A 21,283-nucleotide genomic window follows, 5' to 3' on the forward strand; every position below is an offset into this window, starting at 1 on the left:
AAGGACTCAGTGGCTCATACTGATTTTCAGACTTACACACAACATATTACATGTATAAGGCTTACGCATGTTACTTTTACACTTTCATTTCGATTCATTCAGATTTGAAAAGACTAGTAAAACTGGAGACTCAACTGCATATGTGACGCGATACCTTTCTCTGACTATGTCTATTCTAAGTTGGTTTACCTGATTCAGAATGCATGCACCAACTAGCATAGCAGGAATGAGCCCCTTATTTGCCTATAGCTTGCACTCAAAATACACCCTCTGTCTCCACACTGACCTTCTTTTTTGTTTCCTAGATGCCAGATGGTGGCACCTATACATGCAAAGTATCCAATGTGGCTGGACAGGTGGACAGGACATTCAGACTGACCGTTCATGGTGAGAATGCCTCTTCTACTTAACACTTTAAAGAACTTTGTTCAAAAGGGAATGTTTATATTCTCCAAATATATGTCCACAGTTCGACCTCTCCTGGACGGGCCTCTGCAGGAGTCCCTAAACTACACCCTTGGCTCCCATGTGACTTTACTGTGTGAGGCCTCAGGGGTCCCTTTGCCCAGCATCACCTGGCTCAAGGAAGGAACTCCTATTGGTAGGAGGAAGGCAATGAAAAGGGGATTGGAATAGCTGTGTATGTGTGACAGCTAGTGTAAGTGAATGTGTTTGCTGTCCAGAGAGCAGTCTGCAGTGGCAGTGGTCCGTTCGAGGGAACAGGCTGGAGCTGGGGCCCCTCACTCTGTCTCATGCTGGAACGTACACCTGCGTGGCCAAAAACAGAGAGGGACACACACAGAAAGACTACACACTCACAGTGCAGGGTAAAGTACAATTTAAACATTCAGCTAAATGACACATTCTACTCATAGAGTGATTTTTGGTGGCATTTATCTGTAATCTTTGTCCTACTTAGTATCGCCGACCATCTTGGACTCTGAACACCCATCTGATGTGAGTGCACCCATGGGCGAGGAGCTGACCCTGGAGTGCAGAGCAACTGGAATCCCCACACCACGTCTTAGCTGGCTGAAAGACGGAGTGACTTTAGAGGGATCAGACGCCCATCACATCACGTAGGTCATATACATTCCCCCCTTGACTGCAAGGGTTTTGAACGCACACAGAATGGTATAAACCAACAGTTATGATTATAACACATTTTATGGAGCACATTGTGATCATTCAAAGCGGCTGAATTTGTTTCACAAGCAGCACAATAATAGATCAATGTCATTCCCAATAGATTTGGAAAATAAAATATGAATCAAGGTCAAAGACAATATCCATGGCCAAAGGATGTGTGGACGGACAAATGGACAAATGGCTAATTCCATCATGAGGAACAGTAATAGCAGCTGTTTTACAGCTGTTCAGCAGCTTCTGTTGTTATTGCAACTGAATCAGCCAGAGACAGTGTGTGTCTGTGCATGTGTGTGCGTGTGTGTGTGTATATGTGTGTGTGTGTGTGTGTGTGTGTGCAAGTGAAAATCGTGGGACGATGATGTAAAATGGTGATGATGGGAAAACGATAACATTCAGACGTGGGTCGGATAAATAGTTTAGACAGGGAAATTGGATCAAGTAGCATGTTGTTAATGTGAAAACATACGTATTTGTAACCTGGCAGTGTGACCCCTGATGGCAGCACTCTAACATTACTGAGGCTGACTCCAAAGGATTCTGGGACATACACCTGTTTGGCTGTCAGCCCGGCTGGACAGGAGAGCAAAATCTACTCCCTCTTCGTACTCGGTCAGTTTGAACATGTTCCAGATGTGTATCTGTGTGAGTGGATATGTTTCTGAAGACTTGCATTGATTTAATTTGACTTGTCACAGTCCCACCATCCATCTCTGGTGAGACCACTGTCCCCAGAGAGCTGCAGGTCACACAGGACAGTGTCGTGACTCTGGAGTGTCAGACAGCAGGAACCCCTCCCCCTCAGATCAGCTGGCTGAAGAACGGACGCCCTCTGCTTCTCTCTCCTCGCACGCGCCTCCTATCCGCTGACTCCGTGCTGAGGTCAGTTTAGAGAAACTAAGCCGAATACAAACGGGATCAGTGGTTCAGAGATAACATGTTTATAGATGAGGTAATGCTGAGTGTTCCCTTTACTTCATGAAAAAGGATTTCCCCTGTGCAGCTGTCTGACTCTGGACTGTACACATGCGTGGCACGCAGTCGAGCTGGTCTTGCCGAGCTCAGTTATGATCTCCAGGTCCAAGGTACAGTAATAACATACCACCGACTGATTTGCCCTTGTACAGATATTTTTGTGATCTGAGGGTTTTATACAGATGTTATGTGTGTGGTCCGCAGTGCCCCCTGGTGTGGATCATGTTGAACCAGTGGAGCCAGTTTCAGTCGTCCAGGGGTCCTTGGTGACGTTAACCTGCGAAGCGCGGGGCGTTCCCCCTCCGACACTGAATTGGATGAAGGACGGCCAGCCACTTTCTCTTCACCGCAACTTGCTGCTGGATGGACAAGAGACACGGCTGCAGCTGCCTGACGTAGCGCCTTCAGATGCGGGCCTCTACAGCTGTGTGGCCAGTAACCAGGCTGGAAGCAGCACAAAGAGCTTTAACCTCACTGTGCTCGGTAATCCCAAGACAAAATGTATATTCAATGTAAAGTGTTAAAGAGTGTAAGCTCCTTGAACAACTGAGCCAACACGCTCTACTTTCTAATCCAGAGCCTCCAAAGATATCCAGCTCCAGTTCAGCAGAAGAGCTGATCATCGCAGTAAATAGTCCACTGGAGCTGGAGTGCTCGGCTGTGGGAGCCCCACCTCCCACCCTCAGCTGGCTCAAAGATGGTCGCCCCTTGGAAGGAAGTGACATTGTTCAGCAGGATGGACAATTTGTCAGGATAAGCAAAGTTCAGGTAAATTACAAACCGACAATATCTGATGATATTGCAATCTTTTAAGCTGCAGTAGTCAATTCATACATAGAGTAGCTGTGAGCACATGCACTATAATAACAATAATAATAATAATAATTAACGTTAACATGTCCAGTCTTTTCACACAAAAACAAAAGGCATGTGAAATGAAGCTAAACGATTAAGTTTACTTTTAATTCAATGTATTCTTCTTAATAAATTGTTTATACAGTATGTGTGGTGTACATCATAGATATACAAAAGTTGCACAAATGCATGAGCATTAATCTGTTTACCTAAAATCTGATTAAAAACAACTGCAAGACTGAAGTTTTAACGGGATCAATCTACGCAAATAGTGTTATGCAAAAACCACTCAAGCTGATTAATGTTGTCTCTTTAAAGGTTGAGGATGCAGGTCTGTACACTTGCTTAGCCAGCAGCCTAGCTGGAGAGGATGGAAAAAACCAGTGGGTCCGAGTCCAAGGTGACACAATCGGTTCTTTTGTGTTGTTCAACTTGGTAGAAATATATCATGTCCCCCCCCCTCTCTTAACTTGTCTTACTTGCACCTGGGACTTGATGGATAAATCTCTGTGTACATTCTGAAATAATAATCTGTGTTTGCACAAAAGTAAAAACAGACTTGGTCTGGCATTAACATTTTCCAGCTAGGGTCATGCACAGTTATGCACGGAATATGAGTTATATACATGGTAAAAAGGCATTTCCATGTGTGTTGATTGATGACACAGACAGCTTTGATTTATAATACATTGTACAGCATCTTTATCCCATTTCACCATTTGTTCTTGCTAGAATAAATGGTGCCTCGAGAAATATAATAAAACCGCAAATCTGTTGAGAATATTAAATTGCTGAGATTAATGCTCCAAGTAAAATTCCTAAATTCACTACACCACATAAACCTCTTTCTTTGTATTGTTATGACCTACCCAGCTAAAATGACTTTATATCATATTTGGTGAAACACATTCCTTACTTTATAAATCTTGCTCTTTGTGGAAAACTGAGGATATATTTTTAGTGCAAACTCAAGGGTTGGCCTTATCTGTACCCCATGTCTTTAAAAAGCAGCACTTATAGGAGGAATTGTTCGTTACATTATTCAATCTTGGGGTGAAACGTGTTGTAAGTTGCCTCAGTGAGGTCCATCCGCTTTTTAACCAGTGGTTGTGTTTCAGTCCCACCAACCCTCCATGGCTCTGGCGATGTGAGGACATTGACAGTGCCAGTTAATGGACATCTGACCTTGGAGTGCCTGGCTGACAGTGACCCTCCTCCCGATATCGAGTGGTACAAAGATGAGGCCAAGCTGCAGGTACGGAGTCGAAATCGAAAACATGTATTGAACTAGAAGTCATTTCCTCTAACTCACACATTTCCCTACCCTCCTCTTGTTATATCAGCTTGGTAGTCGTATCCAGCGACTGGCAGGGGGTCAGTACCTGGAGATACAGGAAGTCAGGCCTGAGGACAGCGGCCAGTACAGCTGTGTGGTCACCAACATAGCTGGAAGCACCAGTCTGTTTTTCACAGTGGAGATTCTCTGTAAGTTGGCCTGTCAATAATGATCTGCTTTTGAATAAAAAATGTTAAAAAGTTTGACATGCTAAACGAAAACCACTGTATGGATACGTCACTTTTAATTTCTCTAGTACCACCAATTATAAAGGAGAGCAGCTCATCGGTGACGGCACATGTTGGTCAGGATGCGGTTTTACTGTGTGAAGTTGAAGATGACACTTCAACGACGATCATGTGGAGGAAAGATGGCTTCCCCTTAACTCAAGATAACAATAAGTGGGTCCTAACTTTTTATTTTCTTTGAACAAAACTACTGTGCAATCTGTCCTTGTTATATTGTATTGCCCACATGTAAAATGAAATACATGAAATACATAGGCACAGATTAAATTAAATTGTGTACTTGTTTCAGGTACACAATGTTGTCAGAGGGCTCCCTACGTGTGCATGCGGTTCAGTTGAGTGATGCTGGTCGCTACTACTGCACAGTGTCCAACCAGGCTGGCTCAGCTCACCGCGGAGTGGACCTACGGGTGTTTGGTAAATATAGCAAAGAAAAACAAAAAGTTACACGACAACTCTGGAGGTGCCTTTTCCCGAATTTGACCATGGGTCCCTGTTTTGGTTCTGGATTATAGTGCAACTATTTGAGGATATCTTTTAGTGCTAAAAACCCATTGAAATACAGGACTATGGTCAACATCCGTGATTCTGTTCTGTGTCCTATCAGTGGGTCCTTCCATCAGTCCGGGTCCATTCAATGTGACAGTCACCACAGGGATGAGAGCTGTGCTGAGCTGTGAGACAACAGGTATACCTCCGCCTGAAGTCACCTGGAAGAGAAACGGCACTCCACTCGATATCAGCCAGCAGCCTGCTGCATACAGGTAAATACCAAGCTCTGGCTGGAATACCTTTAAATACAAAATATGCACACATTATGAATCCCACAGCCATTAAAATTTAAAAGCTGACCACGTTGTGCCGTTCTGTCCAGGCTACTGTCCTCTGGGTCCCTGATTCTTTTGACACCATCCGATGAGGATGAAGGTTACTTTGAGTGCACAGCTGTCAATGATGTTGGGGAGGAGCGCAGGGTCATTGAGGTCATCATGCAAGGTATTCATTTTGGTACATCTTTGTACAATAAGCAGACAGTAGTGTGTCATTTCAGACACTTGAATTGATGAATTTGCTATTTTCTCTTTTAGTCCCACCATCTATTGAAGACGATGTCACAACACTCACGGCTGTGAAAATGTCCCCTGTGGTGTTGCCTTGTCACGTACAAGGACGCCCTCAGCCCACGGTCACCTGGACAAAGGGTGGTGCCAGACTGGGTGCCAGAGGAGGAAGTTATCGTGTCCTTCCCACTGGTAAGACAACATACCGAGAAGCTTTTAACATTATTATGCATCACGGTAAACTGGAACAAACAACATATATTTTGCTCATTAAACTATGTATCTTATTCATTGCAATGCAGGAGTGTTGGAGATAACTGCTGCCGTGCCAAGCCATGCTGGCAGGTACACATGCTCAGCCCGCAACCCGGCTGGAGTGGCTCACAAACACATGTCTCTCTCCGTGCAAGGTAGATAGCTGCATGTTACTGTGTAAAGACTATATGTTTGAACACATAGAGTATGACAAAACATGTAAATATTAGTATACAACAAGGGATTTGTTCTTCCATGTATTTAGAACCCCCAGAGATCAGGCCAATGAAAGAGGAAGTACAAGCAGTGTTGCATCATGGGACCGTTCTGCCTTGTGAGGTTCAAGGCTTCCCAAGACCTTCTATAACCTGGCAAAGAGAGGGAGTGCCCATATCGACAGGTAATGACATCTAAAACCCAAACACAACACTTATTTTATAAACAGATTTTTACGTTACGTATGTGCTGGCATTTGATATCTGCCGGATTCATGGAAAAATACAAAAATTAAAGATTAACATTCCGTTGACTGTGAGAACAGTCTTAATACTTCTTAATATTATCAGGTCTCACCGTAATTCAGGGGACATGATCTGATTTTCATGCTCATGTGACGTGACTTTATTGCTTGATTACAGGTCACAGGCTTGCTGTGCTCTCAAATGGAGCTCTGAAGTTTTCTCGTGTCACACTTGGTGATGCGGGGACTTACCAGTGCCTGGCAAAGAGTGAAGCTGGCGTCGCTGTTGGCAGGACCACACTCGTCCTTCAAGGTAGTTGTGGACTTTCAATCTCACAGATTGGAACACAATGGGGATATATTTCTGTTTATTTTCTAGCAGTCAAACTGGTTATTCATAATTAAAGTATTTTGAACACCTATAATTTAATTAATATGAATATACAATTTATCTCATGTTTTCCCAGTGCCACCCGTGCTGAGTGTGCCTCGGGTAGAGTACACGGCAGTGCTCGGCCAGCCAATCAGTCTGGAGTGTGTGGCTGACGGGCAGCCCCAACCTGAAGTTGCTTGGCACAAGCAGAGGAGGCCTGTGATTGACGGCACTCATATCCATACCTTTGCCAATGGAACCTTGGCAATTACTTCTACCCAGCGCAGTGACGCAGGCCTGTACACATGTACTGCCAAAAACCTCGCCGGCAGAGCCAGCCACGACATGAGGCTGGTTATTCAAGGTAAGTTAAGAGTGCCATTTCATATCATATAAAGATTGAAAAATAGTAGGTTTATGTTGAATTAATTCCAAATTCTGTTGTTGCATTTCAGTCCCGCCCATGATTCCTCCTGCGCAGACAGACCTGTCAGTCATTCAAGGATTTCAGGCACTGCTGCCTTGTGCTGCTCAGGGTTCACCAGAGCCCCGAGTGACTTGGGAGAAGGATGGTGCAATTGTGCCCAAGCGTCCAGGCAAATTCACTGTCTTGCGATCCGGAGAGCTCATCATTGAGAGGGCTGAGGTTAGCCTGAGAACTCCTCACTGCATTACAAACCACCGTCTCTTTCTAGTTCTGGGCATACAAATCAGTTCTGATTTCTTTCTTCTCTCAGTCAGGGGATGCTGGCATGTTTACATGTGTCGCCAGCAACGCAGCAGGCTCTGCGAGACAAGACATCCGCCTGTCCATCAACATGCGGCCTGTTTTCAAAGAGCTGCCAGGTGATGTAACCCTGAACAAAGGGCTGAGTCTGGCCTTGTCCTGCCATGCTCAGGGAACACCGTCTCCTGTCATCTCCTGGACTGTCAACAACAGTCCTTACACAGGTATTCTCTTTCTTTACACTGTGAGCTGCACGTAAATATTACCAAAGTATTACGGTGCCATTGTGGGAGAAAGAAATCCCTCCATCTTCTGTAGATCACAGTAGGATGAAATAGCAATCAATCTTGTTTAATCTAATGCAGTGAATTCAAACTGAACTGACTGAATACACATATTAATATTCCAGGTGCCACTGTCGATGAGGCTGGCAGGAGCTCTGTGATCGTTGACAATGTGACCCTGACTGACGCCGGGACCTATGTGTGCATAGCAGAAAACAGCGTGGGCGCCATCCGAGCGCTCTCATTTGTCCGTATCAGAGGTGAGTGTCTTTTCAAGGATTATACGGGGCTATCCGTTTAAAGGAACAGTGTGTAATATTTAGGGGGAATTAATTGGCAGCAACGGAATATCTTATTTATAACTATGTGTTATTCAGTGTATAAACTAAGTTTTCTTTAGCTTAGAAAAAGCCATTTATATCTTCGTAGGGAGGGTCTTATTCCACGGAGTTCGCCATCTTGCACCGCCATGTTTCTGCAGCCTTAAATGGATGCTGGCTCCAGTGAGGGCCATATATATATATATATATATATATATATATATATATATATATATATATATATATATATATATATATATATATCTGCAACATATATGTAAACAAAAGTGATATGTAAACAACGGACATGTAAACAAAAGTGAGACCTAATTCAATCGGCTACCGCCGCAATGTTTACACCAGCACAGCATGAATTACGGTCCAAAAGCTATTTTTTTGCTAAACTTCTCCGCTGACTAATACAAAGCAGCCATTACATTTTACATTTGTTTCTAGTGAGATATGAATAACTTATGCAGTGATTTGTTTTTTGTAAACATAACTGTTGCTGCTCTATAAAATATTTTAAGATATATTTTAAATACAAATTCTAATCTTGTCTCGAATAGTTTTTAAAAGCAATTATTAGGTTATTGATGAGAGTAGCTTCTAGATGTACTAAAATCCTAAAGACAACTCTCGCTACCTGAAGGCCTCCGTAGTTTGCCAAAACGCTTGGAAAGGGAGAGGGGTGAGCTGAGGGACATTTTGGTTACTATCTGCAACACACGTCTGGATGACACTAAATCTTACACACAGGGCCTTTAACCTTCTAAAGATACTGTACAGATATGACCTCAATGATCTTGTAAATATGTGCTGCGTGTCTCCAGAGCCTCCGGTGTTAAAGGGTGAAGCTCACATGTCTCAGACGGTCATCCAGGGTGCTTCTGCTATGCTGAACTGTCCAGTCCGCGGAGACCCCAGCCCAGTGCTCCGCTGGCTTCGGGATGGAAAACCATTGCTCCGCTCCATCCGAATGCAAGCGCTTCACAACGGATCCTTGGTCATTTACAGCATCACTGTAAATACAGAGCTCCCTTTATGTTTTGTTGTGAATTTCCTACATTTTAATGCATTTCTCTCTTGACCAGTTTTGTGAAACCGAGTTTGAATGATTAAGCCCCCTTGAGCAAACTTTTTGCATCAAATAAGTAATGTCTTGTAGAACAATGGAGCAGTATTCCTCCTATTCATGCTTCATCTGCAGTCCCCTTGGGTGGAAACACAGTGTATGACTGTCCTGCAGCTTACTGTTCCCACCTAAATCCAATTCAGTTCAGTCAGAAAGGCTAACAGCATTAGCAACGGAGGGAGGCGCTGAACAGAGAGCTGGATGTTCCCAGACTCTCCCCCTCTTTCCTTCGCCTGTAACCTTGTTAGGTCTCTAAATGCTGCTGTAATTGCACAGCCTGCAGTTGAGACTTTCTCACAAACAGATGACCGTCCTTCCCACGGAGCACGTTAATGTGAAATTTCCCCTCTCTGGCCCAGTAATATCTATTATGACAAATACTTTAAAGTCTCAGCTGCCCAGTAGGAAAAGACCGCCTTTTTTGCTTTAATGTCAGCTTTCTGTCACCGTGAAACTATATGCGAAGACACAGTTTTGCTCCGGAGCTTTGTGGCCCCACCAGGGGAAACTTGTTCCTCAGGGTGCCAATTAAGCCAAACTCGCCTCCTCTACCCGTTTGATCTACAGGCTGCAGATGAAGGGGAGTACCAGTGTGTGGCTGAGAGTGAAGCTGGAACAGCTGAGAGGACCATTACTCTCAAGGTTCAGAGTGAGTTCTGTGGTTATAATAACACACATTGTCATGGGGTTTGAAAAATAATTAGGAAAATATACACAACTACACATGCCAGTAGCATCTCTGAGGTAAGCTGGCTTCCCTATAATAACTATTACAAATAACTACTTTTGCCAGACCTCCACATATTCATGCATGTTGTCTTCTTCTCACTGTCAAATTTGATAAGCTCATTGTTTGTTATTTTTTGCAAATCATCTAGACTCTGCTGAATTCTATGTTTCTCTCTCTCTCTCTCTCTCTCTAACACAGTCAATGGCGGCTTCTCGAACTGGGAGGAATGGGGTCCATGCAGTAGCACCTGTGGACAAGGCTTCCAAGAACGAATCAGATTATGCAACAAGCCAGAACCAGCCAATGGCGGCCGATCATGCAGTGGTCCCAGTATCGATTCTGGGAAATGTCAAGCTGGTCTGTGTCCAGGTATAAATACTTTATTGTTATGCCTCTGTGCCGGGGACAGCCAGGGCCGGAAGCATTATGTTTTTGAATTGTCCGTCCTTCCATCCATCCGGTCCATTCTTGTAAACCGATATTATTGGAGAAGCCTGGAAGGAATTTCTTAAAATTTGCCACAAATGTCCACTCTGATTCAGATGAATTGAATAGATTTTGGTGGTCACTGTGAACTCACAAAACATGTTTTTGACTCAAATTCAAGAATGCATACGGTAATTTTGACAATTTCACACAAATGTCCAATAGGATAAATTGATGAAGTGGTGACATTTTGAACAGACATGGATGTAAACTGCAACTTGACAATGTCGGAGGCATACAACTGCGAGGTCGTAATTCCAGTTTGTCCTCCTTCACTTTTGACAGAAGCTGATATTTAGATTTTAAATTCCTTCTTTTGTTTCATAATTAACGTATTACGATCAAGCTATTGTGTGTACGGATGAACATAATATTATAACTTTCAGACAGTGTTTATTCAAATCAAAAGGACATTTATGAATGTGCGCTAAGGGTATTATTACAGTATCTGTCAGGAGATAAATGGCACATTTATTTATTTACAGCTAATTTGCACCCGTAGTCCCTGGGCAGGTAACAAAAAGCAGTCAATATATCTACTGAAAGATAATTTTATGAATAATTATAAATTATTCAAGCCCATGTCTGTTTGGTGATGAAAGGAGAGACTCCTCGCAGGACCAGAGGCAGCCTGATCGGCATGGTGAACGAGAGGGAGTTTGGTGTGTCCTTCCTGGAGGCCAACATTACAGACAATGTGGACGAGGGGAGCAGCACTCTGCAGGCACATCTGGACAACATACCCCCCAGTGTGGGTGAGTGATAGCACCTTATAGCTCCTGGTGTCAATAGAGAATAGAGTTACTCACCGTTTTAATTTAGTATAGGTTTGATTGAAATTAAAAGGATGTAAAATAGCAAACTCTACTGATCTAATATAGTTTTCTTTTAAATAGAAAAGGTATAGATTCATTATTTTTCAGGAGAAAGAAAGACTGTATTACAGGAAAACAGAGAAGTTCTGTCTCTTTATGATTTTTTAATTAAGAAGTGAAAACAGGAGATCATTTTTGGGATGTGGTCTATGTGGAGACTGCGTGCTCTGTTAGATGCCAAGAGCTGAAGCTGTTTCATTGTAGGTCCTTTGCTGCGGGTGCTGGTGTCTGCGTTTGCTCCCATTTACTGGACCACTGTGATGCAGAGCGGAGCATCCAGTAATGGCTTCTCTTTCACCGAGGGCCAGTTCAGACAGGAGTCCCAGCTGGAGTTTGAGACTGGTAAGTTATGCCCAAAACCAGTTTCACATGCAGGGAAGTCAATAAAGAGTTTTAGCCAAGGGATATTATTTTAAGTTGCTCAACTGATCTGGTACATGATATCATATTGCATTTAAAATCATGCAGATGGATATATATTACTTATGTATTCAGTGTTTCAGTGCAAATATACACATTTCAGTTTTAGTCAGAATTTGTATCTTGATTCTCTGATTGTTCTTTGTAGTTTGCAAAACAACCAGCAGATGGCATCACTGACATTACTGAGTTTACACATGAAGGCTTTTCATTGTAAATGACTGGTCATTTTACTGTTTTCTTTTTTTTAAACAGGGGAGATCCTCCGTTTGACCCATGTTGCCAGAGGTCTGGATTCTGAGGGAGTTTTATTAATTGACATCGTAATTAACGGATTTGTGCCTCCTTCATTATCATCATCTCATCTGAGTCTACAAGTGCGTTCACTGCTGTCATTACATATCTCGCTAGAGTTCGATGACGTAGGTAAGATCTCCTCTCATTCCTCTGGCCGGATTTCTTTTGTGTCCCTCAGGAGTTCGATGAGTCATATGTGCAGACGGGCCAAGGGCAGCTGTACTCATGGTCATCGCAGACCCACCAGAGAGGAGGAAGCCCCATGATGCTGCGCTGCAATCACACCATTATTTATGAGGGCCAGGAGGAGCGCCAGGGCCCTCTGCTGCAACTGCTCAAGGTCTCCGGGATGAAGAGCGTCTACAACATGTTCTCTCTCACTTTGGACTTCCATATCACTGCCAGCCTCCTCATACCAGGTCTGGGGAGAATTGCAATGTTTTATCACTTCATTATATACAAATGTTGGATCTAAATATTGCAGTAGCGATGAACTGAACTTTTCTGTCCTGCAGATGGTTATGGAGACACTTGCCCTAAAGGTTTCATTCTTGACACAGCCTCCTACTGTGCTGGTATGCTCTTTACATATTGTGTGTATGTTTCATTTATCTTTGAACTGTTGTCCCTGTACCTGTTTAATTATTATAATTCAATGTGTCCTTATTAGATGAAGATGAGTGTGCGCTTCAGTCTCCCTGCTCTCACTCATGTAACAACATCATGGGAGGCTTTTCCTGTGCCTGCCCCTCTGGTTTCACCATCTCTCCGGAGACCAACACATGCCAAGGTAAGACAGAAAACTTAAAAAAGACAAAAATGACCAGATATACAATATAAATGGTTTAAATGGTCTTTGTCATCTTCATCTAATCAATTTGGCCTCATACTTGTGTGTCACTTAAAACCAGATATTGATGAGTGTTCCCAGGGCTCCCACATGTGCCACTACAACCAGCAGTGTGTCAACACAGTGGGCACATATCGCTGCCAGGCCAAGTGTGGACCAGGATTTAAGCCCAGCATTACAGGAACCAGCTGTGAAGGCAAGTCACTCTAAATCACTGTTAAAACTGGATGTACAACATTTCATACAGAGGACTAACAACTTATTTTGTTGTCCACATCCCCTTTTTTTTTGTTGAATCCAATTATATTTCTTTCCGCAATAATCCATTAAGACAAATCTCATTTCCACACATACAGTATGTTGTACCGTATACTGGATTGATGATGCCAGATGTGTCCATTGTGTGTTTCAGATGTGGATGAGTGTCAGGAGTCTGCGCTCTCCCCATGCCAGCATCAGTGTCTCAACACTCTGGGCTCCTTCCGCTGCATCTGTCACCCTGGATACCAGCTGTCAGGACATCGCTGCATCGGTCAGTCACCTTAACATGGTGGGACTCCCACATGTTATTAAATGGACAGTTAGCCCTACAATCTAAAATAAACACGTTTCCACTTACCTGTAGTGTGCTGTAGTTGTGTTATCCAAATGTAGTGTTTGGGTGCTTTGACCACTAGCTATCTAGTTCCATTATATTCAAGAGAAGGTAGACATCTCCACGGCTAATATATTAGGCAATAAAACATTCTACATTGATAAATAGCACTAGAGGTAAGAGGAAACATATATTTCTTTGAGTTTTGAGTGAACTGTCCCTTTAAAAGCTTTAAGTCACGGGAAGTCAATATTTGTAATTTTCAAATAAGGCATGTTCAAATAGGATGATTTGTTGGGATAACTAACAGCTCTGTAATTTCCCTTTTACAGACATTAATGAGTGCACGAGAAACGTCTGCCCGGCTCACAAGGAGTGCCGCAACACAGAGGGAGGATACCAGTGTTTCGACAGCTGCCCAGCTGGCATGACCAAATCAGAGAATGGAGCCTGCATGGGTTAGTGGCTTACAACCACTTTCTTTAGTTGCTAAATGTAGCATGAAGCCATGATTCCATTCACTTGCATCAACTCATTTATGTCTTGAGGGGCTCTTAGAAGACTCCTTTGAGTTAATGGATTAATTCATTCTCAGATATTGAACATGTGACAGTTGGTAGAAAAAGCATTAGTATAAGAAGTGGAAGCCAGCAGGACTGTTGGTGATTGTACTGGCAGCTTCCTTAGACCTCTTTGCGTAACACAAGGTCAGATTTCACAGGATTACTTAAGGGCACAACACAGCAAGAAGTCGCTGCTTGTTCTTCACACGGAAAGCTAAACCTTTTCTATAAAAGTCCAATAATTGGTACTCAGAGAAAACTTTTAACTGAAGACACAAAGACCCTCTTTATACCAGGAAGCAACCGAGTTATTGATTGTGTGGTTTTCATTTGAGTAAACTCTAAAGTCCCAATAGCACCACTGGTAGGATTTTTGTAATTTTAATAAAGGTATCACATTACAATACATGTCATTTAGCTGACACTTTTATCCAAAGCGACTTACAATAAGTACATTCAACCATGAGTACAAACTCAGAACAACAATAATCGAGAAAGTACAATTTCTTCAATAAAGTTAAACTACAAAGTGTTATCAGTAAGAGCCGTTTAAGTGCTACTAAAGTGCTACTACGGCTCTACCTTCCCTATTCAAGGGTCAAAAAAGATGTGTTTTTAGTTTGCGACGGAAGGTGTAGAGACTTTCTGCTGTCCTGATGTCAATGGGGAGCTCATTCCACCATTGAGGAGCCAGCAAGTATCACAGTTATATCTTGATTATTTTTACATGTCTCAGTATTTTAAAATGATGATAAAATTGATCAAAAATAATGTCAGGTTTAGTGGTGATATATTGTTGTTTACTGCTTATTGTTTTTAGATGTTGACGAGTGCCAGGATGGAAGTCACATGTGTCGCTACACTCAGATCTGTCAGAACACAATCGGAGGTTACGGTTGTGTGTGTCCCAGAGGTTACCGATCCCAGGGAGTAGGCCTGCCATGTCTGGGTAAGGCATCCATGTCGGTTTTATTAACTCTCCAATAACACTCACACATGAGAATTTACTTGATTCTTGTTCTACTTTTTAGACGTTGACGAGTGCCAGCAGACACCAAACCCTTGTGCCTACCAGTGCCGCAATGTGCCCGGCAGCTTTCGGTGCCAGTGCCCTCCCGGCACTGTGCTGCTTGGAGACAGGCGCTCTTGTGCGGGGCTGGAGAGAGGGCAGACCTTCACCAACGGCTCCAGAGTCAGAGCAAGACTCCGCCCACAGCTGGTGTCGTCTGTCGGCAGGCCGATCCTCTCCCGCTCTCACGGAGTGTCCCGCATCACCAGACAGAGCTGTCCAGTGGGCTACACCAACAGAGACGGCACATGTGTTGGTGAGTGTGCATCAAAATGATCAAATACAGCACAAGTCCACGTCATGCCGTCTCATCAGCCTCTGGATTCTCACACATTACTCTCTGTACAGATGTAGATGAGTGTCTGTTTAGAAAGCCGTGTCAACACCAGTGCCGAAACTCCGTTGGCAGTTTCCAGTGCCTGTGTCCCCCTGGTTACCAGCTCTTACCCAATGGCAAGAGCTGTAAAGGTAAGAGTTTCCCCAAACTGGAACTGGAACCTTCTTCCTCCCTTGAATTGTTCGCAGCTAAGGTCCTATCTCCTTTCTCGTCCTCCAGACATTGACGAATGTGTAGATCAAGGCATCCAATGTGGACACAATCAGATGTGTTTTAATACCCGAGGGGGATACCAGTGTCTGGATACTCCCTGCCCTGCATCCTATAAGAGTGGACGAAGCCCTGGGTAAATTGCATGACTAAAAAAAGTGTTGCACAGTATACATAAATATATTAGGCTGTACATGTTGCTTATGAGTGCAATATTTTTTAGCTGTGAAAAATGTTTAATACTAATATGTCAGTGGCACTTTCCTGTTGATTTTTAAAGGACATGCTACAGGCCCTGCTCTCTGGATTGCGCCTCAGGAGGCTCTCCTCTGCTGCTGCAGTACAAGCTGCTCACTCTCCCTTCTGGCATTCCAGCCAATCACAATGTGGTACGTCTTTCGGCTTTCTCAGAGTCAGGCGTCCTGCAAGAGCGTACGTCTTTTACCGTACTTGAGCAAGAATCGGTGACGGGTGTGATGGGCCGGGTGTTTGGCATCAGAGACGAGGCAGGCAGGGGCATCATCTTCACTCTGCGGGCTCTGAACAGTGCAGGACTAGTGCGCCTCAAGGTGCAGGCCACCACCATCTCCCTGCAGGGCCGCATAACCTATCAGAGCATCTTCATTATCTACATCTCCATCTCGACGTACCCGTACTGAGCCACTAGCAGCTTTACAGATGACTCTCCCAGTGGCCTTTGGATGCCTCTTACCGACAAGGCATTTCCCCCCCAAGCCCTGTGCCTCGGACACATTAGGCCACGCAAAGAAGCTCTAACATACAAGAGAAGGTGGGCATGGTTCGTAAGTGAATCTCATGATACCCTCACCTGTGACTGAAATGTCATGGTGGAGAACATCCTGTTAAATGTTCACGAGGTTCTGTTGAATTATTCAGAGAGCAGAACGTACTATGTTGAAGAAACTCACAAATATGCTGGATGAACAAAATATTTTGTTAATTCACGAAACGTCCTATTTCGGAAGAAAATCATTCTAATAATTATCTGACAGAATGTAAAAAAACAAGCAAGCACTGAAGTTATTTAGTATCCATGAGGAACTACCAATTATATGTTCTGCTCTCTATCATTATGTTTGTTTACTTTGCAATGTTATCTTATTCTGGGACAGATTTATTCTCGTATGAAAAAAAGTTTGCAGCCGGCAATACAAGTCGAATACAATACAGGTATTAAACAGTTAGAAAATTGTACAATTTTTCCCCCACTATTTTAATTTATTTAAGTCATCTGTACACATCAGTTGTTCAAACAACTGCCAGCGCCAGAAGGTTTGAGTTAACGAGGATCTGCGAGCGTCGTGGTGACAAATCTTCAGAGGCACATTGTAACAGTGTCTTGTAGCTTTCTCGCTAGCGACATTGTTTCATCTATCGTTTGTGTTTTTGTACTCTTTTTATAACATTTGTATCACGTGTGAAAGTTTAAAGGTGCTCATCTGAATGTACTTGAGTGTTTTAAATACTCTGCACAGAGCTGGACTATATATACACTATACACTAGAGCTTTAACGATTAGCTGACCGATCGAGTAGTTAATCGAAAGAAAAGCAATCGCCAACTGTTTTGACAATCAATTAATCATTAAAGTAATTTGTAATGCAAAATGGTGGAATATGCTGTTTTCAGCCTCTGAAATATTGAGTTTTCCTGATTTTTGTGTTTCGAATCATATTAAACTGATTGTTTTGGGGGTTTGGACCTACAAAAAGACATAAATACATCACCTTGGACTTGGAAAAACCTTTTTATAGAACAAACAACAAAGACAAAATTAATCTGCAAATCTAATAAAAAAATAAGTGTTACTTTCCTACTATACACATTTTAATATTCATTTCAACATTTGAAATAAATGGTGTTCAGTAATTAAACACTTACATGAATATACAAATATAAATGATCTGAAAATCTTAAAATGCCCACAATTGCTGTATAAATGTTTGCCCTAATCCTGCAGATTGAATATATATATTTCCCTGTTATTGTAAATGAGTCTCACGTGTAGAAATAAACTGGACAACAATGTGTTATTGTCTGTTATTACCATACCACCGTCTCAGTCAGTCTTGGTTATATATCATTGTAAAACCTGGACTAACATTTTGTAAACAGCATTTTGCAGCTGACAAACAATATTACTGCAAGCACAACCTACAGAGAATCTATTTGTCCACATTGTTAACGAATGACATATTAACCATGGTTTTGAGATCATTCCCTGGCACCCTCTGACCCAAGCCTTCAGTAAACTTAAAATATTGTTCTTACTCTGTTAGGACTTTGTGATCTCTCTCTCTGACCTCTCAATTGGTGGTCTTTTGAAGCAAATTAGTATATAAAAGGTTCAGTGAGTGCAACAACAAATATGTGCAAAATATATGGAGTTTCATCTTATGATATTGTAATATTGATCAAGAGTTGGGGCCTTTGCTCTGTTTGTATTGTTGCTCTCTGAGCTGTCATCACTGTCATATGTTGAGCTGCTCTCTACCCTCATGCTGCGTTCACACCAAACGCGTTGCGAATATTCGCAACGCATTTGGTGTGAACGCAGCATTGGTAGATCAATCTTTGCAGGAGGGAATTTCAACATAACCCCACTTATGGATACATCCCTGGTTACCTGACAATAATCTTCACCGCTGTCGACACCATTATATGGGTTTGGGTTATTTCAAAAGAATCAACTGACAAGGTTGAAAAGATTGTACAGTTTGGCATCTGTAATACAGAACTCCTTTTTGTTGTTGTGCATTTCTCTGTAATGACGAACAGAAAGCTGACCTGAGCCGAGCTCAGTGGGTGTGTTTGGGGGGAGGTTGCCTCCAGTTGTTATGACTTTTGCTGTTTCTGCTATGTGGTCATTAGCTTAGCCTGGATGTTAGGAATTACAAGTGATTGTGAAAGAACAACTGTGTATGGGTTTAAATATTTTAAATTATATATTTTAAAAAGTTACTACTAGTAACTAGTTTTCTCTGGGTTTACTTTTTTATTTTTTTATCCAGCATACAACAACAAAATTATTAGAATCTTGAAACAAATATAATGTATAAAGGGAATTATTGTTGCTGTGGCAGTTCAGCTGGACCCTATATAATATGTGTAACATGTTTTCCATTCATCTAAATAGAGATCATTTCTAAGCTACTTTCTGACAACAGTTTTTCCAATCAAACAGCTATTTAACATTATTATTTTGGGTGTATGTGAAGCTAATTAAAACAATATGTGCTATGTCTTTAATATGCCTGAGCCATTGGCAATAATTAAAGCAGCAGTTCCTGTGTAATCTTTATGGATACATGTGACTAGAACAACCAATGGTTGCAAATAATTAGAAATAGCATTAAAAGGAAAATACGGAAAAAGAAACCAGCATTGCTTTCTGCTAAAAACAGCAGGACTGCACACCAAATGGAAGCAAGTCATTCATTAAGGTTCCATAAACTCCAACATTCAAGACTTCCTGTAACACATGTAAATGCACTGTGAGGCAGACTGGAGGCCTTTTCCTCTTTTCTATAAAACCCAAAGTATTAGTGGGAATGAATGCTTTGGGCTGAGCGATGGCTGACAGTACTATCTCCCCTACTGCTTTACACAGTCAGCATGCCAGGAGAAATGGGGACTTGCTGTGCTCCACTCACTAATGAGCACAACACTGCTGCCTATTAGTAGGTATAAGCAATGGACCTCAGAGCGTAACCATTATGGCCAAATTAAACTTTGAAACAAAAGAATTCTTCAAGTTAAAGTTGTCAAACATTTCACTATGTCCTAGATTCTGCCTGAGATCTGATGCCTTTTTATGTGCCAGATCAGGACCACAAAGTTCTCTTCCACAGCAGGACAGCATGTTCAAAAACCTAAACCTTTTATCATTTTATAGCAGGTAGCTGGTTTCGGCAAAAAAGCTTTGATAAACGTACTGTACGCTACCCGTCCAGCGCCTAACAGCACAAGGACAGTTACCTGGTGAATGTTAAGGATCTGGATGCTAAAGAGCCATGAATTTCCTTCAGGAGTTGGTGAAAACCGAGGTAAAGGGAGAGTAAATATTAATATTGCAGCTTTACGATGTGTCGTCTAGTCTTCCTCACTGAATTAATCAAATAATCAATGTAACAAAAAAATCTGAAAGGCATGCTGCAGTTCAGTATTTTAAATGTGGGTTGTGGGACATTTTAAGAAATATCTGCTGTCAAAGAACAGCCAAGTTACAATATGAACGTGACAAATCGTTATTCAACTAAACTTTACATGAGGTCAGTGTTTGTTCACTGAAGAAGTTGGATTACATTTCCCAGACATTTCTTTGACAATGCACAAAGGGCCGTCATCTGGAATCCAAACCAGTAATGAACATGAGTAATGCTGCCTCAGCTTCAAGCTATCATACCTCTACTGTCTGACTAAGTGTGGGGAGATTGAGTAATACTGTGATGTGGTGACTGAACTAATGCTGGAAGTGGAGGATGTGGAGGATGTGGAGAGCTTGTCATGACTCCATGAGCAAGGTCAAAAGTATAGCTTCGGGCAAATTAGAGAACCTGTGTTAGCATCTTTTAGTTTGCTAGCTATATTTCATCGCCAGATTTTTAAACATGTCTGTGTCATGTTCATAATTGGTTCTTTGAAGTTCAGGTGAGATTTGAGTATTTTGAGAACAATCCCAGGTCCGACTCCTTCAACAGACCTGTGTCCGCTCTCCAGTCTGTCCTGCCTCCTTATTGGCCAGATGTTTCAAAATCATTCGAATAAATAGAATTTATTCGCACACACTTTGACGACATAGCACTCAACTGTGGAGACAAATTAATGACACTGGAGTATATTTCCCAGATGACATATTTCATTTCTCTCTTCATATGGCTGAACTGCCAATAAACGTGATAATCAACATACGCAGAGTGTTCTTCTTTCCCACAGCATTACCCTATGCCCTACTGGAAATAACTTGTGCACAGATGAAAAGGACGCAATGGTAATATTTACTTGTCACCATGGCAGCAGTGTTATATAGAATACATAAAAATCTTGGAAAAGCAGGGCAAATAAATTAAGTGTGGAATAATGCAGACACGGCAGACAAACGATAATTTGAGGTAATTTGTGTGTTAGAAGACTGCGAGGTTATTTATGATGCATGTGCACTGACATGACAGCTTTGGGTTGAATCTGTATTTTTAAGCCTTTTGTTGAAGGAGAAATGTTCTCTTTTTTTTTATAGAAGCTGATATCTGGGGCAGAAGTGTCACATTCTGCATGAGCTCATGGAGATATGCATTATGAATATGAAACACTACTTAAAAGAAGCACTGCCCTCAAAGCACCTCTCTCAGTGAAGCAATACGAAAAACCAGCACAGTGTGTGGTATCCTCTTTGACATCATTCTTTTCAGCCAGCTTGACGATATTTCCTACACACGTAAGCTAACAGCTTGCCAAGAACATCAATGAGTTTTTGGACCAGTGTTTACCTTTTACAGCCCTGTATACGACTTCATATGTCGTAGGTCTGTAGAATATGCCGCCAATGATATCATCACTAACAGTTGCAGGGTCTCACACACACACTCTTCCACCCACCCACAACACAACGCTCCCTCGTTCTAATCGTCGCCTGCAGGAGCTGCAGGAAGACACCGG

The 21,283-nt window shown here is 42.3% G+C and overlaps 1 protein-coding gene across 1 annotated transcript in view; it reads left to right on the forward strand.

Annotated features, from left to right (window-relative positions):
• hmcn2 (hemicentin 2) overlaps positions 1-17,656 on the forward strand; it is a 44,538-nt gene extending 26,882 nt beyond the window's left edge. Inside the window, 41 exon segments of the mRNA XM_034542466.1 lie at positions 306-387; positions 470-601; positions 684-827; positions 920-1,079; positions 1,634-1,758; positions 1,845-2,028; positions 2,134-2,231; positions 2,326-2,604; positions 2,699-2,889; positions 3,295-3,376; positions 4,095-4,231; positions 4,320-4,461; positions 4,569-4,713; positions 4,850-4,977; positions 5,168-5,324; positions 5,435-5,556; positions 5,649-5,813; positions 5,924-6,031; positions 6,142-6,276; positions 6,515-6,649; positions 6,804-7,073; positions 7,165-7,355; positions 7,447-7,660; positions 7,846-7,980; positions 8,874-9,064; positions 9,743-9,824; positions 10,104-10,274; positions 10,994-11,146; positions 11,471-11,608; positions 11,942-12,063; positions 12,162-12,402; positions 12,499-12,558; positions 12,654-12,773; positions 12,895-13,029; positions 13,246-13,365; positions 13,761-13,886; positions 14,812-14,940; positions 15,023-15,316; positions 15,409-15,528; positions 15,617-15,743; positions 15,888-17,656. Coding sequence (XP_034398357.1) covers positions 306-387; positions 470-601; positions 684-827; positions 920-1,079; positions 1,634-1,758; positions 1,845-2,028; positions 2,134-2,231; positions 2,326-2,604; positions 2,699-2,889; positions 3,295-3,376; positions 4,095-4,231; positions 4,320-4,461; positions 4,569-4,713; positions 4,850-4,977; positions 5,168-5,324; positions 5,435-5,556; positions 5,649-5,813; positions 5,924-6,031; positions 6,142-6,276; positions 6,515-6,649; positions 6,804-7,073; positions 7,165-7,355; positions 7,447-7,660; positions 7,846-7,980; positions 8,874-9,064; positions 9,743-9,824; positions 10,104-10,274; positions 10,994-11,146; positions 11,471-11,608; positions 11,942-12,063; positions 12,162-12,402; positions 12,499-12,558; positions 12,654-12,773; positions 12,895-13,029; positions 13,246-13,365; positions 13,761-13,886; positions 14,812-14,940; positions 15,023-15,316; positions 15,409-15,528; positions 15,617-15,743; positions 15,888-16,266 — 6,369 coding nt within the window. The 3' untranslated portion in view covers positions 16,267-17,656.
• Positions 17,657-21,283: the final 3,627 nt, after the last annotated feature.

Source organism: Cyclopterus lumpus, chromosome 9, assembly GCF_009769545.1.
Source record: "Cyclopterus lumpus isolate fCycLum1 chromosome 9, fCycLum1.pri, whole genome shotgun sequence".
NCBI classification, from domain to species: domain Eukaryota; kingdom Metazoa; phylum Chordata; class Actinopteri; order Perciformes; family Cyclopteridae; genus Cyclopterus; species Cyclopterus lumpus.